A 27916-nucleotide genomic window follows, 5' to 3' on the forward strand; every position below is an offset into this window, starting at 1 on the left:
CACTGTGTATGATATCCTTAATCTCATCTCCAAATCTTCATCTACAAAATTGTAGAGATTAAAACACACCTAATCCATTGTTTTTAGACCCTACAGACTGGCCAGAGGAAATGGACTTCTTCCATTATCTGACATTCTTAAAGACCTATCACTTTGAATTTCTAGTGTCATCCTTCCCTTAATCAACTTGTATGGAGAGTTCCTTCTAGTTCTTTACAACAAATACACTCCCCAGACCAATTCCCTGCTGGGCCTCTGCCACACAACTCATTCGTTCAGTACTTACTGAGCACCCTCTGTGTGCCAGGCATTGTGGTAGGTTCTAGGTATACTAAGAATCATTAATTGAATATACATTGCTTTGGTATTTTTTTTAAATCAACTTATCGAATGGTACATAGTACTTCAGTCAAAGACATACATTTTTAGCAGGCAATAGAATTTCTTATAGCTATTTCCTAATGAGGTGAATTTCTTGAGCAACTCCATAGTTCATAGAAAAAACCTGCTCTTTGGTACAGCACACCAATGATTTGGCCACTCTATTTTTTATATAGTCATATATATCTTCCTCCCAATGTTTCCACAATGAATGGAAAATGTACTAATGCTGACCATGATATTCTTTTTATTGAAAAGCAATATAAAATAGCTTTAGAAATAAGAGGAAGGTAACATTTTACATTATTTCTGTTACGAATATTTTTATGCTTTGTGCCAGAATTTACTTCCCATAACTATGTTTGCTTTATCTGGAACATTTTATATTGTGTTTCTACATTATTGAAAGTATTAGTGTTTAATTTAGAAGAGCTTAATAAACTGTTAATCTGAGAACGTCTTTCCCTTTTTTCTGAGCATGCTTATTTATGTACAGTGTGGAAATCTGATCCTGTTCTCTTCCAATCAGCCAACAGTTCTTTTTGTACCTCTTCTGGTAGTTCATAGAAAACTTCAGGATCAATGTCAGAAGGAAAAGTAATTTTCTCTTTGGTAGAATCTTGCTCTCTATTTTCTGTAAGTCCTTCATGAATAAGGACTGTTGCCATCGGTTGTTTATGGCTGTCTGTAGTGCAGTTTTTGGAGAAAAGTTGCTCACTCTGCACATTTGGAAATGAATGGAAAACAGATACAGCAGGGTCTGTTTTTGAAAAATGGAATCCTTGAGACTCTTTAGGTCCTTGACTCATTAGTTCATCTTTTAAGTTACTGTCTATATAATGTGAATAATCCTTTTGGCTAGACACATAAGAGGAACTACTGCTATTTAAACCTGATGTTCCTGGTTCACAGGGAGATACAGAGGATATCTGTTTGGTATTGGATAAATGATCCCTAGGATTTAAGGAACCATCTTGCATTTGTTTTGTAGAAAAGAAAGATAATACTCCTCTAGAAGCACGTAATGGACAACTCAAACTTCCTTTCCCTTGAACTTTTTCTCTAGATTTTCCAGAAAGGATTTCTTCTTGAATATCTACTGGAAGCTGCTTAAAGACCTCTTGGTCAATACCCGCAGGAAGTGAGGAGAGTGGAAGTTCGTTACTGTCTTTTTCTTTAGAAAAACTTGTAGTATCTGGTGGAGACTCCCCAGTTCTTGTACTTTCAATTTTTCCAGTTGGTAGAAAATCCCAATTTGTTTCCTTGTCTTTAGAAAAATCCTCCATATGAGTGTCTTTCATTTTCTAGAATACAAGGGTAACAGAAAAATTTAGATAACTGATATCTTTTAAACATTCATGCTGCTGAAGTGTGATTGTAGCTATTATCCGACCAACATGTTTCTATCCTACTCCATAACTTCAATCCTTTTGGCCAGTTCCAAACAACTAGAAATGATCAATCCACCACAATTAGTCACACAACTGTGTGGATCTTTACTCACGATTCCAGGAAGACGGCTTCCTTCCTAGAAAGCACTGAGCCAGAAGGTAGGTATGTACGGGAAACCTGGAAAGGACCTTAATCATGTATTCAAACTTTCAATTCTGTGAATAAAAAGACTGGTGGCCTATAAAAATAAAATGATTCACCAAGAGTATCTAAAACATATGTATATGCACAGATAGCATCAAGGGCTGGTTTTCTAAAATTCCCTATTTTTGAAGTGTAACATTTAACAGAAAGAAAAAAATACTTCTATGGTAAAAACCCAGTATCATTATTAAGATGTAACACTATTCTATATTTACATGAAATAAAAATTTTAAAACACCTTCCATTTTAATTTGCCTAATTTTCCCTCTAGTTTCAAGCACCATAAAAATGTACAGATAGTCATATATAATTCAGGAAACATCAACACATTAGTAACTTCCAAAAAGTAAAAGGAGAAGAGATTTGGGTCACTGTTTTTATTGAGCATGAACTGTGTGCCAGACATGTACAAGGTACTTTCACTTATGTTTACTCTCTAATACTACTGTGGATGAAAGACCTTTAATTCTCATTCTACAGACTAATTAAAAAGTAAACATCTTTTTAAATGTCAGTTAATATACAGAATAAAAAGGGTCACCGAAAAAAAAGTAATTAGAAGAGGGCACTAATTCAGTATTTCCATAACACTATTCTGTTCTCATTATAAGCTTAAATGTAAATGAAAATATTACTAAAATTATAATGACTGATTAAACAATAAAAATAAAGAAAATAATAAAAACATTTAAAATTAAGAGTTGGACTTCCCTGGTGGCGCAGTGGTTAAGAATCTGCCTGCCAATGCAGGGGACACGGGTTCGAGCCCTGGTCCGGGAAGATCCCACTGCAGCGGAGCAACTAAGCCCATGTGCCACAACTACTGAGCCTGCACTCTAGAGCCCGTGAGCCACAACTACTGAGCCCATGTGCCACAACTACTGAAGCCCACGCACCTAGAGCCCGTGCTCTGCAACAAGAGGAGCCACTGCAATGAGAAGCCCACGCACCGCAACGAAGAGCAGCCCCCACTCGCTACAACTAGAGAAAGCCCGTGCGGAGCAACAAAGACCCAATGCAGCCAAAAATAAATAATAAATAAAATTTATAGATAAATAAATAAAATAAAATTAAGAGTTAATTGTAGGCATAAACAATTTAGTAAAAGATGATTATTTTTTAAAGCATTTGGTAAACAAAAGTTTGCATTTTCTTTTAGTCATGTGAAAATATGACTAGCCTCTGCCTCTCTATTGCCACACTCTTAATTTCTACAGTTGTAAAATGAGGAGTCATATTCTATCAATATTGCTACCAGAATTTTATGTAATTTCAAAACCAAGAAAATTTAAATATTTGAACAAAGACATTTGGCGGGGGGGGGGGCGTCACTGGTAGCTTATGTATAAATTGACAACAAGATTAGATTTCCAGTATTTGAAAATATTTTCATGTGAGCTAATCATCATATTCCTATATACTGTTATAAAATGTTTTAACAGTTCCAAAACAGAGAACCTCTATCAAGGTTTTCTCTTTTATCCAGCGATGTTTATGTTTTATTCTTAGGTCACAGTACAGTATACTTAAGGCTAGAAACCATAATATGAAAGGCACTATTACAAGTAAGTCATTCAAATCATATCACCCAAAAGAATCTCTAACTTATATCAGTTAAACACAAATTTATATCTCTAAATTTAACCATACAAATCCAGTAACAGTGTACTTACAAAACTGTGCTTGCCAGAGCGTGAAGTTGTTGATAATGATGGTGTTAAATAATAATCAATAGTCCCTTTCTTAGCAGTATTTAGGGCTTTAAGGTTGCAGAAGCACACACTTAAAAGGGTAAGATGAAATGGCATCTTCACATTCACCATATTTCGAAAAAGTTTCATAAGTACATCAACCATTGGGGTCACCACATCATAATTTCCTAAATAAAACGTTTAAGAAGACAATATCTAAACACATTATATCATAATTGATATTAAGAGCTTAATCTAATTTATATTGCTTAGATTAAGAAGTTAAAATCCTATAGATATCATTGGGACATCTTGACATTATTTACTGAACTGGGACAGCTCAACACTAACACCAACTGCCAAATGAGTTAAAGTTTTCAGAAGATTTGAAATATGGAACTTTTAGTTACGGGAGAATGATGAGGTCAGAAAATCTCCCCATAAAATTAAAATAAAACTGAACAGGACTTCCGGGAAGATGGCGGAAGAGTAAGACGCGGAGATCACGTTCCTCCCCACAGATACACCAGAAATACATCTACGCATGGAACAACTCCTACAGAGCATCTACTGAACGCTGGCAGAAGACCTCAGACCTCCCAAAAGGCAAGAAACCCCCCACGTACCTGGGTAGGGCAAAAGAAAAAACTAAACAGAGACAAAAGGATAGGGACGGGTCCTGCACCAGCGGGAGAGAGCTGTGAAGGAGGAAAAGTGTCCACACACTAGGAAGCCCCTTCGCGGGTGGAGGCTTCGGGAGGCGGAGTGGGGGAGCTTGGGAGCCGCGGAGGAGAGCACAGCAACAGGGGTGCGGAGGACAAAGCGGACAGATTCCAGCGCAGAGGATCGGGCCGACCGGCACTCACCAGCCGAGAGGCTTGTCTGCTCGCCCGCCGGGGCGGGCGGGACTGGGAGCTGAGGCTCCGGCTTTTGTCGGAGCGCCGGGAGAGGACTGAGGTTGGCGGCGTGAACACAGCCTGCAGGGCGTTAGTGCACCGCGGCTGGCCGGGAGAGAGTCCGGGGAGAAGTCTGGACCTGCCGAAGAGGCAAGAGACTTTTACGTCCCTCTTTGTTTCCTGGTGCACGAGGAGAGGGGATTAAGAACGCTGCTTGAGAGAGCTCCAGGGACGGGCGCGAGCCGCGGCTAAAAGTGCGGAGCCCAGAGACAGACATGAGACGCTAGGGCCGCTGCTGCCGCCACCGGGAGGCCTGTGTGCGAACACAGGTCACTAGCCACACGCCCTTCCGGGGAGCCTGTGCAGCCCGCCACTGCCGGGGTCCCGGGATCCAGGGACAACTCCCCCGGGAGAACGCACAGGCGCGCCTCAGGCTGCAACGTCTCGCCGGCCTCTGCCGCCGCAGGCCCGCCCCACACTCCGTGCCCCTCCCTACCCCCGGGCCTGAGTGAGCCAGAGCCTCCGAATCAGCGGCTCCTTTAACCCCGTCCTGTCTGAGCAAAGAACAGACGCCCTCCGGCGACCTACACGCACAGGCGGGGCTAAATCCAAAGCTGAGCCCCTGGGAGCTGTGAGAACAAAGAAGAGAAAGGGAAATCTCTCCCAGCAGCCTCAGAAGCAGCGGATTAAAGCTCCACAATCAACTTGATATACCCTGCATCTGTGGAATACCTGAATAGACAACCAGTCATCCCAAATTAAGGAGCCCTGTGGATGAAAGGCTCTTGGGGCTGCAGCCAGGAGTCAGTGCTGTGCCTCTGAGGTGGGAGAGCCAACTTCAGGACACTGATCCACAAGAGACCTCCCAGCTGCACATAATATCAAACAGCAAAAATTTCCGAGAGATCTCCATCTCAACGCCAGCACCCAGCTTCACTCAACGACCAGCAAGCTACAGTGCTGGACATCCTATGCCAAACAACTAGCAAGACAGGAACACAACCCCACCCATTAGCAGAGAGGCTGCCCAAAATCATAATAAGTCTACAGACACCCCAAAACACACCACTAGACGTGGACCTGCCCACCAGAAAGACAAGATCTAGCCTCATCCACCAGAACACAGGCACTAGTACCCTCCACCAGGAAGCCTACACAACCCACTGAACCAACCTTAGCCACTGGGGACAGACACAAAAAACAACAGGAACTACGAACCTTCAGCCTGCAAAAAAGGAGACCCCAAACACAGTAAGATAAGCAAAATGAAAAGACAGAAAAACACACCGCAGATGAAGGAGCAAGATAAAAACCCATCAGACCTAACAAATGAAGAGGAAATAGGCAGTCTACCTGAAAAAGAATTCAAAATACTGATAGTAAGGTTGATCCGAAATCTTGGAGATAGAATGGACAATAGAATGGACAAAATGCAAGAATCAGTTAACAAGGACCTAGAAGAACTAAAGATGAAACAAGCAACGATGAACAACACAATAAATGAAATTAAAAGTACTCTAGATGGGATCAATAGCAGAATAACTGAGGCAGAAGAACGGATAAGTGACCTGGAAGATAAAATAGTGGAAATAACTACTGCAGAGCAGAATAAAGAAAAAAGAATGAAAAGAACTGAGGACAGTCTCAGAGACCTCTGGGACAACATTAAACGTACCAACATTCGAATTATAGGGGTTCCAGAAGAAGAAGAGAAAAAGAAAGGGACTGAGAAAATATTTGAAGAGATTATAGTTGAAAACTTCCCTAATATGGGAAAGGAAATAGTTAATCAAGTCCAGGAAGCACAGAGAGTCCCATACAGGATAAATCCAAGGAGAAATACGCCAAGACACATATTAATCAAACTGTCAAAAATTAAATACAAAGAAAACATATTAAAAGCAGCAAGGGAAAAACAACAAATAACACACAAGGGAATCCCCATAAGGTTAACAGCTGATCTTTCAGCAGAAACTCTGCAAGCCAGAAGGGAGTGGCAGGACATATTGAAAGTGTTGAAGGAGAAAAACCTGCAACCAAGATTACTCTACCCAGCAAGGATCTCATTCAGATTTGATGGAGAAATTAAAACCTTTAGAGACAAGCAAAAGCTGAGAGAGTTCAGCACCACCAAACCAGCTCTACAACAACTGCTAAAGGAACTTCTCTAGGCAAGAAACACAAAAGAAGGAAAAGACCTACAATAACAAACCCAAAACAATTAAGAAAATGGGAATGGGAACACACATATCGATAATTACCTTAAATGTAAATGGACTAAATGCTCCCACCAAAAGACACAGATTGGCTGAATGGATACAAAAACAAGACCCATATATTTGCTGTCTACAAGAGACCCGTATGCTAACACATATATATGGAATTTAAGAAAAAAAAATGTCATGAAAAACCTAGGGGTGAAACAGGAATAAAGACACAGACTTACTAGAGAATGGACTTGAGGCTATGGGGAGGGGGAAGGGTAAACGGTGACAAAGCAATAAAGAGGCATGGACATGTATACACTACCAAACGTAAGGTAGATCGCTAGTGGGAAGCAGCCGCATAGCACAGGGAGATCAGCTCGGTGCTGTGTGACCGCCTGGAGGGGTGGGATAGGGAGGGTGGGAGGGAGGGTGACGCAAGCGGGAAGAGATATGGGAACATATGTATATATATAACTGATTCATTTTGTTGTGAAGCTGAAACTAACATACCATTGTAAAGCAATTATGCTCCAATAAAGATGTTTTAAAAAAAAAAAAAAAAAAAAAAAAACTGAACAAAATGGTCAAAAATAATCATTCTGAGATTCTGGAATGAACCAAAGGCAAATAAAGTGAGAAGCATTGATTTATGAAAAGCTGCTGGAACTTAGGTAATGAAGTGGGGACAGCAGCCTTATTGGTTGGAGTTGCTTGTATCCCCATTTACACAGTGCGGTTTGTATAGTAGTTTTACCAGGATGAGGCTGGCTGTGAAAGCCGGAAGCTTTGCTGCCAGAAAGGACTGACCTGATTTGAGGTAGGGCAAAAGCCCACACTCAGCAGTGTTGCCAGAAAAATGAACAAACTTGGTAGGAAACAAAGGAAATCACATAGCTCTTGAGCCTGGGGTGGCAACTGTGGTTGGGATGAGTGAAAGATCAATGGACCAGCCATAAATTTAACCAGGAGATCTGGAAATGAGAGAACCACAGAGGGACTAGATAAGCTTTCCTCACAACCCCAACTGACTGAGAGCTGCACACACAGAGAGGAGCCAAGCTTTCCATATGTCTCTCACCAGAATGGCAGCAAGTATACCAGGGGAGGTGCAAGAGGGACGAGCCGAAAATAAAGGCCAAGGCAGATTTGAAAAAGGCCTAAATTTTGAAAGTGCTCTCCAACCCAAGCACTTGTCTGCTGACAGAAAATGAAAGCCTTCCAGGCTGTTGTATTTGAGCAAACCTTTGACCAATTATTGTCTAACCACCAAACTATGCAGACACAGGGTAATCTCCTAAGAAGACAAAATTAAAAATTTAAACTTAAATTAAAAAAAAGAAAAAAAGTTAAGCAGAGAGATCAGGGGCAACACATCACAGAGCAGGTAGATTCTGCAGCTTAAGTCCGGACAGGTTACAAAGAAAGAAAAGGAGAAAAAAGCCCACAGGGAAAAAAAATCCAAATCCAGAGTTTCTAGAATACATTATCTAGTCCAATTTTCAACAAAACATTACAATACATACAAAAAAAAAAAAACCAGGAATGTGATTCGTACTCAGGCAGAAAAAGCAGTCAATAGAAACTGACTTTAAGTTCAATTTAGCAAAGACTTCAAAGTTGCGATTATAGATATTTTCAAAGAATTAAAGAAGATCATTTTAAGGAATTAAAGTAAGATATAATAACCACTACCAAAAAAGAGGGAGTCTCAATAAAGAAACAGAATCAAACATACAAACAAAACAAAACAAATGGAAATTCTAGAGTTATAAAGTATAGTAACCAAAACAACAAAATCACTAGATGTGTAACAAAGTTTTGAGGTGACAGATGAATCAGAGAACTTGAATACAGCTCAAAAGAAATTATCTAATCTGATAAAGAAGAAAAAAAGTCTGAAGAAAAATGAATAGAATTGCACACACCTATAGGACATTATTATCAAGCACACCATCATATGTGCAATGAGAGTCCCAGAAGGAAAGAAAAAGAAGAGAGAATATTTGAAGAAATAAGAGCCCCAAACTCCCCATATTTCATCTAAAAATTTAGTCTACAGAATTAAGAATCTCAATAAATCCCAAGTAGGATAAACACACACACACACACACACACACACACACACACACACAAAACCACTTAGATATACCATGGTCAAACTGCTGAAAAAGACAGAGAGGTAAATAACTCATCACATAAAGGAGAACAACAATACAACTGTGCCTGGTAACAATTTATTGCCTCTCAGCTACAAATCACCCTTCAGTAACTGCTGTGTGATAATGCGTTGGACTCTAAAATTTTTTTTACATTGAACTCAACTGTTAAGTTTTGTCAGTAGAGAGAACTGGAGGACCATTAAAGGAGAAAGGGTGTTTCTCTTCCTGGTTCCGATGTACTGTCATTTACCTTTTCTTGCTCCCATAACATGGTCTGTGTGCAGTACATATGTGTGGAAATATCCAATAGTGCTGTGCCATACCACGTGTGTGTGGAATGCTCAGTCCCTCAGCAACCTCCAGCCCCAGTCTAAGCCTAGTGACCATGTTACCATGGCACTAGCAACTCAAACACTGCACATACCAGGCCTGTGCCATAAACAGCACCCTGACCCTTCCTGCATACCCACCTAATAGGCTTGACTTGCATATGCCACAGAAGGTTGTTTCCTCCAGCTCTTCCTGTGCAGGCACCATACCCTCCACCTTTGCACTAGCAGAAGAATGAAGATTCCTTCAGCATAAACACCTACCAGTCTCAGCTTGCCCACATCCTGGAGGATTGTTAACAGAAGCCCTCTCAACATGGACACCTGCATACCCCAGCTCATGCGCTGCCCTGCCAGTGAGCAAACTCCCAATATCCCAACACCTCCTGTGCATCCACCAATCAGCCTCAGCTCATCTGTAGATCAGAGCATGGTATTCTCTTTGCCCAATAACTATGGACCAGCTCTGGGCCAGGTAACTCAAAGGATTTCTCTACCATTCAGTGTTCTGCAACCACACCTTCTCCTTGAGGGTAAGAGGACTCTCTTTTGCCCTTCCTTGGATACTTTTTCTTAGCGCTCAGGTACCTCTTAGAGTATCTTTATATCTTTATAGTTACTCCCCTATCATAATGTAGTAATTCTTTGAAACTTTCCCTGTTCAAATTTCTGTGTGGTTATTCTCTCTTGATTGGAACTAGTAACAGGAATCTCTCCTGATTAAGCTATTAACAGCTGCCTCCTCATCAAAAATAATGAAAACCAGAAAGCAATGGAATACTATTATTCAAAGTATAGAAAGAAACCAGTAAAGGATTACATATCCAGACAAACTGTCATTCAAAAATGCTATTTTGGAGAAGTAGTCCATAAATTTTAGTTAAGTAGAATGGTTTGATAGTGTTGCTCAACTCTTCTTTTCAAATGCAAACGGAACATTCTCCAGGGTAGACCATATGCTAGGCAACAAAATAAGGCACAATATATGTAAAAGGATCGAAGTTACTTTAAGTATGTTCTCTGATCAACTAAAATCAAAATGGAAATCAACAAAAAGAAATTTGAAAAATAATCAAATATTTGGAAATTAAACAGCAAATTTCTAAATAAGTTTAAGGGTCAAGGAGGAAATCACAATGGATATTAGAAACTACTTTAGCGTTAATGAAAAAGAAACACAACAAAATTTATGGAATGCAGCTAAAGCACTGCTCAGAAGGAAATGAATAACTTTAAACTTGAATTATTAGAAAAGAAGGTAAGTATAAAATAAATAATGTAAGCTTCCATCTTAAGAAACCAGGAGTGGAAAGGCAAATTAAACCTAAAGCAAGCAGAAAGAAGGAAATAACAAAGATCAGAGCAGAAATAAATGAAATAGAAAGTAGAAAGACAACTGAGAAATCAATGACACCAAAAGTTGAATCTTGGAAAAGATTAACAAAACTGCTAAACCTTTGCTAGAATGACCAAGGGAAAAAAAAAAAAAAGAATACACAAATTACCAAAATCAAGAATGAAAGAGAGGACATCACTATAGACCCTACAAAAATTAGGATTATAAGGGAATATTAACAACTTCATGACAACAAATTAGACAGCTTGGATGAAATGCATACATTCCTAGAAGATACAAATGACCAAAACTGACTCAAAATGAATAGAAAATCAGAATAAACTTATAACAAATAAAGAAATCAAATTCTTATTCATAAAAGAACAAAGCTAGAGAACTTACACTACCTAATTTCAAAACTTACAACAAAGTATCAAGGCAGGGTGGAACTGGTATAAGGATAAACATATAGATCAATGGAATAAGAAGGTCAAAAATAAACCCTTACATTTATGGTCAATTCGTTTTTGACAATGGTGCTATGGCAATTCAAAGAGGAAAGAACATTCTTTTCAACAAATTCTGTGGAACTGGATACCCACATGGAAGAGAAGGAACTAAGACTCTTACTTTACACAACACATAAAAATTAATTCAAAGTGGATCTAAGTAGAAATCTTAAAACTATAAAATTTCTGAAAGAAAACATAAGAGGAAATATCTATGACCTTTGAGTTAGGCCAAGAATTTTTAGATGATATCAAAAGTACTATCCATATAAGAAGAAAAAACAAAACAATGAAATACCATTACAGTCATGAGAATGAGTATAATAAAATAAAATGACAGTACTAAATGTCAGTGAGAATATGAAAACACTGGAACCCTCTATACTTTGTTGGTGAGAATCTACATTGTTATATTCACTTTGAAAAAAAATGTGTCAGTTTAGAGTTCAACTTTACCATACAACCCAGGAATTCCACTCCTTGTAATCTACCCAAGATGAACAAAAGCATATACTTGCCCAATGACTTGCACACAAATGTTCACAGCACCATTTTTCGTAACAAATTTTTCTAACAGTCAAAAACTGGAAACAATCTAAATGCCCATAAAGAAGTTATCTCGTAAAAAAAAAAAAAAAAAAAAAAAAAAGAAGTTATCTCGTGCTATATAATTAATTACCATAGTTTTGTTTTCTCTGGAGTTGGGAAGCATTCCTAACCGAGTCTTTACTTTTAATATCTATTAAAAAACAACAAAGTTTTCTAGTGAAAATTTCATATAGAATAAAAGTATTTAATAGTTCACTAACTCCCTGTGAAGACTACCCATCTTTGGATCATATTTCTAACTCAAAGTTTGTTTTTTTAAGAGTTCGACCTGCCAATTAAATTATCAGAAAATTAGTCCATTACCTATCCCTAACTTCTGAATTATGTGGGATGGAATTGGGCACTGACGACTCTCACGGCTATAGTGCTTCTCAGATGAATACCGACGGATTATTAATCTTATTGTATGTGGCTTCCTTCCATCTTGGCAGACTCTAAAAATAAAGAGAAAGAGGAAACAAGGAATTAGAAAAAGTATTATCTAAAGTTTTTTTAATGGTCCAATATACCTCATTTACCTAAAGGTGCCAGATTTAGTAACTGTAACAATTATAAATACAGTTGATAATTAGGCAGTAGGCAATAATGGTCCCTGAATAGTCCAAGCAAACTTCACAAAGTCTACATAATAAAGCTCTGAAACTTAAATAAGGCTCTCAGGCCTCATGCAGAATTGAGTGCTATCAGAAAAAGAAAAGAGATAAGATATAATAATAACAAGCCATTTTACAATCCAAATCCAAAACATAACTAAAAGCAACATATTAAAATCAGCAGGAAATTTAAGAAACAGAGAATCATTTACTGACAGAAGCAAATATATAAAAAATGACAATTTTTTACACACGTAAAAAAAATAAGATTACAAAAAAAAAAGTTTTAATGAGATTATTTCTGTCAAAAAGCACTCCTCAAATAGATCCAAGGGAGTCAGTAATATCACCATTATATGGCTTTAGAGAAATAATGTGAAAGGCTAATTATATACTATGTTTAGGAAGGTAAGTACTTGTCCATGCATCTTAAAAAGTGTTCCATCCAAATAATCTTGGTTTTAGTGTTGAAAACAAAACTTTTAATGACATGGAAAATCCACTTATAAAGTAGAAAATCTAATTACTAGAGAAAATAAATGTCATCAAAGAATAACATTTTCCTTTCTATATGTGTCACAAACATAAAATACAAGTATTATTAAACATACTCAAATTGATTTTGAATTAGAAAATTTGGATTTTTGTAGTAAACAATTTTTTTCTTATTGCTTTATCACAAAACTTCTTGACTGCTGCTTTATTAAGATAATATCTTAAATGGTTCCTGTAAACATGTTACTAGTTTAAACATCTTCCAGTTCTATTAAGTTAATATGCAACTCAAAGAGTGCAATTTGGTTCCTATAACTAATTAAGACATACTAGAAAAAGGTTATACTCTAAGCAATCTTAAGACCAGTGCCTAGGGAATGGATTAATGGACCAGTGCCTAGATGTATGATTTTATACCTCTTACATATCTATAGTATTAATTATCATATGCTTGAGAACATTCACACACACACACAATTATTTTTTTTGCCATTTACTTAGATGGCATTATACAACTCAGTCACTGATACAAGGGGCCACTATGTAGAAAAGGGAATGCCAAGCAGAGATAAGGAGAAATGGTTAATAGTTATTTCACAGGTTTAGAGCATCTAGACTCATTTCTGGGTTGATGCTTCAAATAAGAGAACCTATAAAATGTATACTTCTTGTGGTTTCTCTACGTACACAACTTTTTCCAGTGACCAGGCATTTCACAGTAGTCTTATATTTAGCTGAAACAAAGCAGATAACCCAGTTTCACTAGCAATAGTCACAGGCTCAGCCTGAGTCATATCACTGAAGCTGGGTCATATAGCCAGCCAGTTGCATGCAGCAAATGATGAGCTGCGCAGCCCTGCTCAAGACGTGGGATTGCAATGCATGTTGCATGACTGCGAAGTTGAAGGAAATATCACTTTATCAGTTTTCTGAGAGTTACAGTCATCCAAAAACCATTTTCTCTAGTCACATTAGCCATCCTAGCATCATTACAGAAGCACACCTACCCAAAACTGTTAGATCCCTGACACCTCACTTTGAGAAATCAAAGAAATGGGAGGAAAAGAAATGGAGTACTGAGAAATAGATATATGATGGCAAAGGAGCATCAGAAAACTAAATGTCTTGCTCAGTTTATGCAATGCTATTTGTATACTCATAATCCCAATTGACACTCCTCATGTATTTATAGGCCAGTAACCCTGCACACACCCACAATCACTCTCACTGCTCACACATAATCCCATTAAGCTATTCCTTCATCTGACTCCATTTTCTTGCACATGGTCCGAGGCACAGGAGATAAAAGGGTTCTTCTGCTTTCTCCATCAATTTCCTATCCTCAATCATCACAAAGTTTATAGGTGCCGTGATTCTAGAGATACCCATAAAACTCCCTTAGGTTAATGATCAGCAGCTTAAGATCCACAGTAAACCACAATGTTACTAAAATTAAGACCAATGGAAGTAGATGAATTAAATTTAGTTAAAAACATCTGTTACTTTATAATGATCTATCTTTGTATGTTTAGTCTCCAGTTAATCGGTAAGTTCCAAGATAGAACATCAAATATTCTTTCCATGTACTATACACAGAATCTATAAGATGATACAGCAAAATGGAAAAATCACCTGTTCAAAAGACTAGCAAGTAGCTCTTCAATCTTATTTTTAGCTTCAACTTCTGATGAACATTTTTTAAATGAATCTTCCTCACTAAAGGACTACCAAAGAAGCACAAATAAGGATTAATAAAAACCCAAATAAACATCTCCAATTATCAGTGTATATGTTAAATAAATATTCAACACATTCTTTACTAACTTACCTCATGTACTTAGTTTGAGCCATTTAGTTCACTTTTATATTAAATCTTTTTATCTGCAAGTTATTGTACTCCACTAGAAAGTGCACTGGAAGTCAAGAAAATTACAAAGCTCTAGTACCAATGCCACGCTTTATTGTACAATTACAGTGAGGCTCTTAATCTCCTAGGACTTGAATCTGAGTCTAACCTTGGGCAAGTTATTTAACCTTTCTAAAGTACAGTATCTTCATCTTAAAAAAATAATGGGAGGAAGAGGGAGTAAGGGAGGGGGAAAAGGTATGAACAATAGTACTAACTACCTGGAAGACTCACTGTGAAGATTAACTGGGATAATGTATATATTATTATCCCTCAGGAAAAAAATTCATCAATGTTATCTGGGTGATTATACCTTTCTCCATTTCCTAAACCATTAGACTACTCTGAAAACAAGATTTTTAAAAATTAAAATATTTTGCCTACTGTATACAATATAGGCTATTAAAATTAAGTAGTATTCAATCACAGTGGCTAACTTGAGACTTAAATACTAATTCTTAGATTCAATTTAAGACTATTTATTAATCTACTATAATAAATAGCCTTCTCATAGGAAAGGGATCATGTACTAACCTAAAAAGCAAATTAGAATAGTAAGAACACAGTAGTAAAACTAGAAATCTTTACCTCAAATAATGTGACAACCAGTATTCAGTTAAAATGAACATCATCGCCACGTACCTGAGGAGGTCCTGAGGGGGTCACAGGAGAGTTATCCTCTCCAAAACTGAGCTTCTGGATACGCTGAGCAACTGAAATTCCTAATTCCCTTTCTAATATTTTGGATGAAAAGGTTTGAAGATCACGCACACTACTGATACCCAGTGCTTCCAGACGTTTGGTAGTTTTATAGCCAATACCTAAGCAAAAAGAGATGCATACGGTGTTACAATAGTTTTTCTCTTTAAAATTAGCTAATTAAAATATTATAAAGATATCAACCACGTCTTTTGATACCATAATTTGTATTTTGCTAAGATCAAACTTTATTAAAAATTAGGTTGTTGTTCTGCTCAAGACCTCTGAGTTATGAACCACCTTGAAAACCTAACAACCATAGTATAATATAATGAATAAGGAGACAACCAATAAATGCTGTCTTGATATTGATAAAATGAAATTTTTACCACCTGTTACATAACAATGTGGAAGTATTGAAGAATCATAGTTATTATCCATGTAAAGAAAGACTGTCACTAGAGCAATTAAAATGCATTACCATTTGCTAATTATTAGCTAACTTGACTGATTTCTATACACAATACCACACATTTATATCTGGAGGTAGGAACCATCCCAAATACAACTTCGAGCCAGAAAGCAAACAAACGAATCTTCTCATTAGCGAAACTCCTATGACAAAGTTCTTGCACTAAAACTCAGTCATACTTTACCACAGGAAAAAGTTTAATGCTGTGATAAAGGACCATACGTTTCCAGGTTATAACTTTCATAATCATATTCAAACTATATAAAAGTAGGTAAAACTAGGAAAATACTTTCATATATATAGATTCCTAATATAGATTCCCTCCAGAAAACGTCAGGTTTTTTGGTTTTCACCAAGAGCCAAGTACACAGGCTCTAAAAATTAATTACACGTAGCTGTAATTTTTAAACTTAAAGAAATACAATAAAACCAATATATATTTTTCAAATATATTTGTCTTACCTGGCATTTTCTTTATGTGGTTCAAACTATGAATGAGATCCTGAGAACTTTCAGGTAGTAAGAGTGTTTGCTGATTTGGTTTAAAGATGCCAGACACTAATTTTGCCAATAATTTATTAGAAGCCACTCCAGCACAGCCTGTGAGACCCAACTGATTATACATGGCTTCCCGCATCTCAGCTGCAATCTGAGATCCAATAAGTAGTCTGATGTGCAAGATGTCATGCAGGTTTATAGCTATAAAAACAGCCAATGTTGTTAAAAGTCACCATCACAAATTTTAATTTTCTTTTTAACAAATGAGTTTTAAAAAGATAAAGGGCTTAATCTATATCCAACCCCCCTTCCCTACCACCATACTGCTACACCACCATACTGCTACACACTTAACTAATCTCTCTTGTCCTTCACAGGAATTCTGTAAAGTAACTACCACAAGTAAATTCCAAGGCCTGTGATAGCAAATGCATACTGGGAGTGCTGAATGATTAACAGATTACAAAAATTGATCACATAAAAAATTCCGACAGACATTAGTAGAACTTTTACTCATGTTTATCTGGAAGTAAGCATAAAAGTAAGTGTTACATTAATGATAAAGCTAACATTACAGCTTTAAAGATCTGAATCTAAACTTTACACACCAGTGGTATGTGCTATTAAAAACAATTTTGGATTTGTATACAGTTTAAGAGATCTTTTATTAAAAGTATAAGGAAATTATATAGAAACAAATTTTCTTAGGTGTGAAAATGACATTAGAGTTATATGAGACAGTCCTTATCCTCAGGAGTATTTACATTTCAAGTGTTATGATGTCTGTAATAGTGGCTCAACAATCTATCAACCAATCAATAAACAGCAAGATAAAGCAAATGTGGCAAAATGATAACAATGGGAGTATCTACAAGGAAGGGCATAATGACTGTTCTCATTATACCATTCTGTCAACTTTTCTGTAGGTTTAAAAAAAAATTAACACAATCTTACGTGGAGGAGAAAGAAGAATTCATGAAGAATTAGATATTTTAGGATATAAGACCTAGCTCTCTGCAATATGTTCTAACAAATAGAATCTAAGTTTGCTTTAAAAATTATACAGAAACACATTTGGAACCTTCTTGCTACCCAGACCTCGTAAGTGACAAAAGAGCACAGGTACAAAAGACACATAAAAGCTTCATATCTTCTTCTAAGGCAGAATGGTAGCTCTACTTCTTTTCTTCTTTAATATCAGGGAGGTGGATAATGACCGGAGATTGATCCACCAGCACTCAAAAAGGGGGAATAAGAGAAAGTACATGCTGCCTGAAACCTATGAGCAAGTATGTCAGGACAAGTCTTAGAGAAAAGCAGAGTAGCTTGCCTTCTACGTGGTATGATTTGGAAGTCACCAGCAGTCACAAGATGTTTGAAAGCCTAATTAGCTATTCAGTAGAGTTGATTGCAGCTTATTTTCAAATGCAAATAACCCTGGAAATACCATCAGTCATTCATACTTTAATACTCGAAGGAGAGGAACCATTCTGTTTTCTTGCTAAGAGTTGGCAAAGATTATTTGAACTGATTAAATATGAGCTTGCAAAATATGGCAGGTAGCCCTGGACAAGCTTCCACAAGGGCTAACTTGGGAGGGTCTTGATGCCTTGGGAGAATAGAAGTGAACAAGCAAAGAGGCAGCAAAGGCAAATTTAGTCTACCTAAAATTTTGCTTAAAAATGGTTTTAAGAAAATCAAAAACTACTCTAAAAAGCCAACTCCTGTAACTTAAGGATGACCTAAAGAGTCATCCTCTTTAAAAACGATAACACAGGGACTTCCCTAGTGGCACAGTGGTTAAGAATCTGCCTGCCAATGCAGGGAACATGGGTTCGATCCCCACTCCAGGAAGATCCCACAGACCACAGAGCAACTAAGCCCGTGTACCACAACTACTGAGCATGCACTCTAGAGCCCGCAAGCCACAACTACTGAGCCCGCGTGCCACAACTACCGAGCCCGCGTGCCACAACTACCGAAGCCTAGGCACCTAGAGCCCGTGCTCCGCAACGAGAAGCTACCGCAATGAGAAGCCTGCGCACCACAACAAAGAGTAGCCCCACTCACAACTAGAGAAAGCCTGCGCACAGCAACGAAGATGCAATGCAGCCAAAAAATTAAAAAATAAAATAAAAACCGTAATACAGGACTGTGTCAGAGAAATGAAAAGTGCACAAAGCACTGAGCTACATGTCATCAAAATACGATTTTCTGCCTATTTAATATGGAATATCAATACCTGATTTTAATCATCTTAGACTGCTGAAATATGGCTAATATATCCAACAAAAGCCAGAATACTTTCAGAAAGACATAATCGACTCTCTGAACTGACTGAACATTAAGAAATGTAGATACTTTTAGTCACTGAATTGAATGAATAAGAACCCACTTACGCTGATTACCGTATACATGACCCGACACAGTCAGTGCTGAGGGTTCATCCCTTTGAAGCTGCTCTAGTCTCTTCTCAACCATTTCTGTTAGATCCACAAAATTTTCATCAAATCCGAGTCTCTCAACAACTGGACTAAATTCTTCCAACAACTCTAAATTAAAATAACATTGGAGCACAGATGTAACTGAAGTTGTAACTAGAATAGATTTAACTCTTTTATGCTTAAAAAAATAACAAAATATGTTGTTAAAGGTTTTACATGTATTCACAGTCCCATAATATCTTTAATAAAGTCCTCAGTTAACTGGGATTTTTTTTTCTGTACCACATTCTGAGTAAAGGCAATATTTTCCAACAAAATAAGTCCAAAAATAACATTTCCTGGGCAGATGCTCATAGCAATAAATTTCTCAATCTCCTATACCTATAATTTCTCTATCTGTAGTACATTAAACATCAATGCTTATAGTTAATTATGATCTTGAAGCAGTAGGTCAAAGAATAAATTATAGTCTGCTTAGAAAAGTAAAAACAAGTAATAATATATTCTAGCTATGTTTTTCATAAGAATTTTAAAACGGCAAAACAAAATAAAATTTAAAATGTCCAGTTAATACTAATCCAAAGAGAAAAGTTACTTAATTTTCAAAATATACTACAATGCAATACTTTTTGATTAGTCACCCTCCAGCACATTCCTTAAGGGCAGAGATGGCCCATGACTTACATGTATTTGAATGCCCAGCCTCTAACAGAATGCCTAGTCCATAACTCAAACGTTTACTAAATTGAGCTGAACCAGGATTTGAAATAAGTTCAAAAAGACTTATCAATTCTCATTTTTAGGATTAAAACTAATAATTTGAAATCATTAAGAAGAATTTTCACTTCTCTCTGAATCACCTATGATACCAGCTGGATGGCAGAAAACAATCTATTAGCCTCTTATTATATAAAAATGCATAGGTTCTTAAAGTCCTATAATATGAAAGCTCTGTTTTATTGATGCCAACACTGATAACAGCAGGAAAAAACAATTAATAAAGACAACAGTGTGATCTGGTAACCACCAAAAATCACTTTCAACCTACCTAGAGAAAACCATATACCTACTCTGAGGAAAAACTGACAATGTGTCTGACCATATAAAAGGATTCTTTTGAATTTCCCTCATCAATTTCTGCTTTTCCTCCCCAAAAGTATATACCTGATGTCCAGCAGTAACAGATAGAAAATAAAAGTTTATCAATACTATATAAAAAACAAAGAACAAGTTAAGTGCTAAGGAGAAAAGCAAATTAAGTACCGAATCATGCACAAAGCTGGTGGATCACTGAATATTGATTGATTATATTGGTTCTATTACTAGGTCATAGGAATAAATCACTTATCCATTCCTGAAGTTAACCTCTTTTTTGCTGTCAACTTGTCAACTCCATAAACAAGAGGCATTTATTAAACATATGATTACACAAGGCCAAAGAGAGGAGTTATAATTAGAGAAAAAACTATCTAGACAAAAATGTAATACTGTAGAATAAAAATATGAAATAAACAATAAGGTTATACATCATAAATAGGTCTGAAATAAATTCAGTATAGGACTATTAGGCTATGTTCCTATTTCAACTCAGATAATACCATGAAAAAAATTAACAAAATAACATTTTATTGATGCATAAATCATACTTAGAATATTTATTGTTATTATATTAGTGCATTTTTAATTCTTTCAAGATACTACTTTATAAGTTAAGAATCAGCATAAAAACTAAGATTTACTCATTGAATTTCCAGTAGATATTTTCACTGTGAAGAGTTGCAGTGGCACAGAAATCATAAGAGAAAGACTGATAAATCTGACAACATAATGTCAGACAATACACAAACTGGAAAAGTAAAAAACATGAAACACAAATTGGAAATACATTTATAACACATGACCATCAAAGGGCTAATTTCCTTAACTTCCCCAAACAATGACACAAACCAATCAGAAAACAGAGGAGCAATCTAAATAAAAACGGGCCCAAGTGGAAAGGCCATTCACAGAAAACATATATAAATGACCAAAAATACATGAAAAAATGCTCACACTTACTTATAGAGAAATGCAAATCAAAACAATGATTTACTATTTTTTCTGCCTATAGGCAAAATCTTTATGAATATCTAATACTGTCATACATACTAGCAATATGTTGGGACAACCTCAAGTGCAACATATAGCAGTATTTCTAATGCAAATTATCTTTGATCTAGCAATTAAACTTTAGGAACTTACTTTAAGGATATCTTCATGAAAGTATGTGAAAATTTCTGTATGAAAATGTCTACTGAAGCATATATTTGTAAGAGCAAAAAGTTGGTAACAGAAATAATCCCTCACTATCAGGGAAGCCACATAATTTACAAGATATCTTTTGAACAAAAGGAGGTGCTATTAATAATTACATAGGGACAATGGGCATAAAGTGGGACATACTGTCTTCATATCAGTAAAGGAATGGTTAAATGTTTGGGACAAAATACAACAGAATACTGTGCAGGCACTAAAAAGAATGAGGAAGAGCTATACGAATGAGATGAAAGATCACCAAGAACAAAGGCAAGATGCACACTGTCTGTATTATATCACCTCTTCTATGTACAGTAAAAATTAACTTCTGAGTATTCAGATACACACACATAATTGTGCACATTGTCTATTCACACACAGACATATACACATATGTGGCGGAAGGGGTTTGGGTCATTGTTTTACACATATGGAAAAACCTGATACTGGTTTTTGCATCTTGCCTTCTACTCACTCAACAAGGCATATCTCTATGAGTCAAACAGTACAGCACCAATTCATTCTTTTTAATAGCCATATAATATTCTATTATAGAGAAGTCTTAGTTTATTTAGCCATTCTCACCCTGGTGAGCAATTGTTTTCATTCCATATTTTTAGCAATTATGAACCATGCTACAAGAAACATTTTTGTACATACACATTATTTTAGTTCTATTAGATAAATCCCCAGCAGTGGTATTATTGGGTTAAAGAACATAATAGGTATCTTTAATTTCAAAACATGTTTCTAGATTGCTTTCTTGAAAAGGCTGTAATACTTTGTTTCTACTTTTTCTCACATTCTTATTTTTAGTACTAATGAATTTGAGCATTCTTTTTCCACATTGTTGAATTTGCTCTTTTTGTTAATTGCCTATTCATATCCTTTGTCCATTTTTCTTAAGTTTCTTTTTCTTGTTAATTCCTAAGAGCTCTTGGATATTATATTTAATGCTTTCATCTGAAAACTGCTACAAATAACCAAAGAACAAGTAAACAAAAACAATAGCAGGGCTTCCGTGGTGGCGCAGTGCTTGAGAGTCCGCCTGCCGATGCAGGGGACACGGGTTCGTGCCCCGGTCCGGGAAGATCCCACATGCTGCAGAGCGGCTGGGCCCGTGAGCCATGGCCACTGAGCCTGCGCGTCCGGAGGCTGTGCTCCGCAACGGGAGAGGCCACAACAGTGAGAGGCCCACGGACAGCAAAAAAAAAAAAAAAAAAAAGAATTTACTAAAACAATAGCAAACAAGATAAATAAAAAGCTGATCCTTATACATTTTAAAACTGTATATATTTGCCATATGCCAGTACAACACATGGTTTCATTTTTCCTGTAATTTACTAAAACACTAAGATTCAAACCCAAACCTTAGTAAGGGGGAGTTTATCTACACTGAAATATTTAATATATACATAAAATCTAAGAAAAAAATATACTCCTTATCTTTGCTAATACTTCCTAACAAATTGGTTTTTAATTATGTTAATCAAACATTACAGAAGCCTCTCTCAACTCCCATTAGTGCATTAGAGTACAGCATATTTCTTCATAGTTTATTTAAACTTGGCATTTAAACTTATAATTAAAAATACCTGGTTCTTTTTGGTTTATCTTCTCCCATTTTCTCACTTAAAAATTTTTTTACATTTTCTCATATTTATGTAAACATCAGCGTGACAGAGTTCAAATTCCTTCCAACTATACATTTTTGTCACCGTTACTCATAATATATTAAGTCATTCTCATATAATTTTTTTTTACATGGGAAAGCCCCAAAATAAAAGGAAACTGACTTATGCATTTTACATTTATTAAAAGATTCATGTAGTTAACAGGCATCCTATATAAAAATTAATGCTGAAATTATATTGCCCATAATCTGTACCTGTAACGTACCTGTAACCTTATATGACACCTCTCTGTAACGAGTCAAATCTTCTCCATTAACTAATACTAGCTGTGGACACTTTTCTTTTGCATCTCTGACATTCATAAGTTTCTTAACTCCAAGTTCCCTAGCTTCATAGTTGCAGGTAACCACCAAAAATTTCTGCTGAACCCCTATAAGAAATAAATATTTTATGAGAAAAATATTTTATGAGGATTAAAAATAAAATTTAAAATATAATTTACTTATTCCATATTATAGTTGTAATACCATGTTTTGATAAGAATAAAAGCTCTCAGTTAAAAAATACAGCCTCCATTCATCAAAGCTCTATGAAGTACAATTTAACAAAAATTAGCACAAACGAGCAATTCTATGAATTCTGCAAAAAGATACAAATAAAATCCTTCGAGGATTTTTTTCAAACAATACAAAACCAAAGAATTAACTCTATATAACTTTATATATAACTCTAGGCCATGTTTTACCAAAAAATAAAGCAGATGAAAATAACTGAGTACAATTAACTACCGGTTGCTGCTAGAAAACCTAACTTGTCTTCCGAGTAACTTTCCAATGAATATAAAGCAATGTTCTGTTACAAGTGCCAACCTACAGCAATTACTAGGGATCTCCCCCAATCAGTGTTCTAATTATTGAACTGTTCTTCATAGTAATCTTCAGAAAAGATTATAGAGAGTGAGGTGGCATTATGAGCACCCTCCTTATCAAAATGATTAAGTTATGATCATCTACAGACTGTTTAAAAATTCTAGTTTTCGGTAGCTTAAAATTGCTAAAATTATTTGCTTTTCTCTTTACACAAGTTGACTACTTGTTTACCACTATTAAAGTAACGTTCATCTAAAATATGTAAAACACAAATATGTAGATGGGGAAAAAAAGGTTATGTCCATTCCCCTAATGTAAGACATTTTGTTTCTAAAGTGTTGATACTATAAACAAGGCAAAGAAACATTATTTCGTATATTTTTGATATACCAGATTATGCCCAAAAATAGAAGCACTGGGTCAAAAGTAATAATTTATGATTCACCAGTGAACTATGTAAAAAATCAGATTAGTAACTTCCTTAACTAAAAAAGTAGTCTTTTAATGCAGGATTAATGGACTCACCATTATGTCACCAGCCCAAGTTAAGTAGTCATATATTTGCTTAGTACAAATGGAAGACTATGCTGCTTTCTCCTAGAAACTTTCAGCATTATATCCCTCACTTCCTGGTAATCATTCATTCCTGCATCTTAATTACACAATACCTTTTTACTAATCATTACTTACAGAACATCTTGTTACCATGCTACTAGTTAGAAATGCCTTCAGAAGAAAATTGAGGTCCCCTAATCCTAACTCCTTGACAGCCTTAATTTTAAAGATCCTAGACTGACCTTGGCATACCAAAAACTAGTCATCAGTCATCCCTCTGTTCCTTAGTAAATCAACTAGGCTGAGTTGAATTGGGGACTTATCAAAACCAAAATAGACACCAGAGGGAAGCGGCAGGTGAACCAAAATTGCTCTTTATGCTTTTACTAAAAGATAAATCCTTACTACATGCATAAAATAAATTTTTAGAAATTTAAATTACTTTCCCAATTTAAGATATAATAAAAAAAAGAAAGTTTTTTTAAAAAGCCAACATAATAGTAAGTAGATCCCCAATGTAAAATTTCTCTTTGCCTTTTAAAGATACTTATGATTTTATGGAAAATTTGTACTGTATGCCTTAACATTTTGGGTTCTGTTCAAAATCCAACTATTTTGTCGAATGTTACACAATTCAAGAGTTAATTTCAAAAGTGAGAGAATAGATGACAACTTCCATTAAAATTAATAAAAGAGATTGTTCTTGAGATAAGACGGTTGTAAAATTTCAAACATTGAGAAAAAGACTAAAAGTTTATCATGGTCTCTCTGTTCATCCGTTTGGTGAACTATACTACTTGTGTCACATTCACCATTTATTAAACGATTATAAAGTTTACACCTGTAGTGAAGCAAAGACTACTGTCTATAAAGCGTCACAGAACTGCTTCCAACATTTATTAATATGGTTAATAAATCATAATAAATAATGAATCCTATTATACAAAGAAAATAGTATCAAACTCCAGAATTACCTAAAGGTTTGCCCTTTAGTTCTGGATGTGAGATCATTTCTACTTGTGCGTAAAAGCAATCCAGATCCACGTGTACTATGACTCTAGATGAAGAGCTTCCTGCTGGCACCACTTGATCATGGACTGTGGCACAATATGCAAAGAAACATAAAAATACATTCAGGCAGCTTATCGCCTCTGAGCAACTGCCAGCCCCTTAAAACATGGCAACTGAGAAAGAAGAATGCAGAGTGATTTTTAAAGTTTTTTTCCTGGATTTATCACATGTGTCAAAGCATCTAAAAATTACAAAGACATGAGAGAAACTCCACCCACAGTATAGTCTTCAGTCCTGTTTACTTACTATTTCTTTGTATACTATATTTTTCTCAGGATAGTAATAAATTTAAGGAAAAAAAATTATCAATAATGGAAGATTGCAAGAGGTAATCCTAGGACTTGGAAGTTTATGGGAAAATTTAGAGAAAGTTGCAAGGGGCAGAAAAGTTTAAACACTGATCTTTCAACCAACTTAAAAAGTATTCTAAGTGGCATGTCCTTAAATTAAAAAAATAATCTGAAATACAAAGCAGCACAAGACAGAACCTATGGGTCCCGATGGACTACATCTAGCTCCCATATGATATCAAGATTAGCTGGTTCAATGCTGAATACCCAATACCTAAAACAGAGACTGGCATATAATAGACTACCAATGAATACTTGCTAAATTGCAAGACAGAGTAAATATTTCCTGGATTTTAAAAGTGGTTCATGTCTTGAGGGAAGGGGCAGAGGGATAAGACAGAGGAGATTACAGCTCTTAACACCAGTTAAAAACAAGGCAGGCTAAATGCAATGTGGTTTTCTGGTTTGGAGCCCGGAACAGAAAAAAATTAAGTGGAAAAAAACTGGTAAAATCTGAATAAAGCTTGTCCTTTCATTAATAGTATGCCAATGTTACTTTCTTAGTTTTGACAAATGTATCACGGTGATGTAAGATATTAAAGTTAGGAAAAGCTATCTGTGCATCTCTCTGTAAATCTAAAATTATTATAAAATTTAAGTTTTTTAAAAAGGGGGCGGGGGTCTAGGAGGCAGGGAAGGAGAGCCTTGGCCCCAGGCCCGGGGATTGGCGCGCTGCAAAGTAGGGTCCAGAGGCTGGAAGTGGGTCACCGGAGAGGCGGCCACTGCAGACGTGCCTCGTCCCCGGTTCCGAGCTGCGCCGTCCCTTCCCGTCTGGGCTGAGCCGGGGCCCCAACCTTTGCCAAACGGGCGACAAGTTCCCCCGCTACTGCAACCTTTAGGCGGCCGGGGACTCTTCCGCTTTCACTGGGCTGTTTCAGGGATTACAAATGCAACCTCGATTAACCAACTGACGCGCCCACCCTACTACTGGTCAAAAAATCCCTCTCGGGATCTTGGCCTCAAAACACCGGGCAGCGAAGGGCAGCTCTCTCAGCGGAGCCCGGAAGACGAAAGGACCCGAGCCGGGCGGGACGGTCGCACCCCAACGGCCGCCGCCACTGCCCCGGGAGTCCTCCCGCCCCGCGCTTCTCATTTACACCAAGGGAGGCCGCCGGGCTCCTCAGGCCCCAGCGCACCCGGCGAGCTGCCTGCTGCCCACGTCTCGGCCCGCTCCATGCCCAGAGCCGCGTCCTCTTCCTCGTCGCGGTCGCCTTCTTCCTCAGGCTCCACCCCCTGCTTCTGCGTCCCGCCTCAGCGGCCAACCGCAGGGCAGCTTCCGACCGCTTCCGCCCGGTCTCCAGGGAAGCCGCTCCGGGCTGGCGCCTGCGCGGTCTGCGCCGACCCGCGGGCTGCTCCGAAGGACTCGCCGGCTGGGAACCCTCCAGACCAGCGTGCGGGGGTTCCCTCCCGCCCAGCAGTGAATGAGAGATTGCCTTACCAAACAGCTCATTTTTTTCTTAAGGTCTTCGGAGTGAGTCCCACACCACAAATTTTAACTGTTTATCTTTACTTAGAAGCCAGCCTGTTCTCCTGATAACTGTTAGCAGAATTGCTAACCCTTAGACGCTGAATGATTTATGCTGATGGAGTTGGGGGAAAGGATGGAAATTATGGTGACAGCAAGGCGACCATGTAAACTAATATGATTAGCAAGTGTGTTAAAGTTTGCATTTTGTTTGTTTGGTGTTTGATTCAAAGATACTGTGACAGATTGGACCCCTGAATTTTTAATCATTTAAACTGAATAGGATTTTGATACATGAGCTTTGGAGTCTGGTAAAATTCTCAATCCAGACCCTCCAACTTGCTAACTGTGACTTTGGGCAGGTTAAATAACTGCTCTGAACCTGTTTCTCCACTGTTTAAAAAAAAAAAAAAAAAGGTCTTGAGTGTATTGGGATTAAATGAACGAATGAAAACTAACATACGCTTTAATATTCCAATGAATATAAAACACTTGGGACATGGAAGGTTAGAAGGTGCTCAAAAAATGTTCATTCTCTTTGCTTTCTGTTAAGATGCCTTTTGTGCCTGTGTGTGTTTCGTCCAACAGAAAATTTGGAAATTTCTGTGCGTGTGAATGAATATATATATATATATATTCACACAATTATTTTGATTTTTTTTTACAGGATTCTTTCATAAATAGCTTGTGAAAACTTTGAGAAACCCATTAAAGGACATGCTGATGCATCCATAAAGAAGGAATAACAGGCAGAGCTGGGGCTCGGTGGTTTGGAGACCAGGTCTTCCTCTTTGGGTATTTTACTCTTAGACATCTGGACCAGTTCCTTCAAACTCTCCAGTATGGGATCTAAGACA

The 27916-nt window shown here is 37.0% G+C and overlaps 1 protein-coding gene across 6 annotated transcripts; it reads right to left on the bottom strand.

The window, feature by feature from the left end:
• Positions 1-605: 605 nt before the first annotated feature.
• POLI (DNA polymerase iota) lies at positions 606-26844 on the bottom strand. 6 transcript variants are annotated; one of them, XM_067699045.1, is made up of 10 exons: positions 26731-26844; positions 25148-25270; positions 23015-23179; positions 18776-18928; positions 16341-16577; positions 15350-15528; positions 14434-14525; positions 12017-12147; positions 3651-3856; positions 606-1685 (listed from the first exon to the last, which is right to left on the bottom strand). In XM_067699045.1, the coding sequence occupies exons 1-10, from the start codon at positions 26768-26770 to the stop codon at positions 864-866; spliced, it is 2148 nt and encodes a 715-aa protein (XP_067555146.1). In that variant the 5' UTR covers positions 26771-26844; the 3' UTR covers positions 606-863. The 6 variants fall into 6 exon arrangements, with proteins under 6 accessions (XP_067555146.1, XP_067555144.1, XP_067555145.1 ...); XM_067699043.1 differs by having other exon boundaries at positions 26692-26834; XM_067699044.1 differs by lacking the exon at positions 26731-26844 and adding an exon at positions 26636-26657.
• Positions 26845-27916: the final 1072 nt, after the last annotated feature.

The sequence above is a fragment of the Pseudorca crassidens genome, chromosome 12, assembly GCF_039906515.1.
Source record: "Pseudorca crassidens isolate mPseCra1 chromosome 12, mPseCra1.hap1, whole genome shotgun sequence".
Taxonomy (NCBI): Eukaryota; Metazoa; Chordata; class Mammalia; order Artiodactyla; family Delphinidae; genus Pseudorca; species Pseudorca crassidens.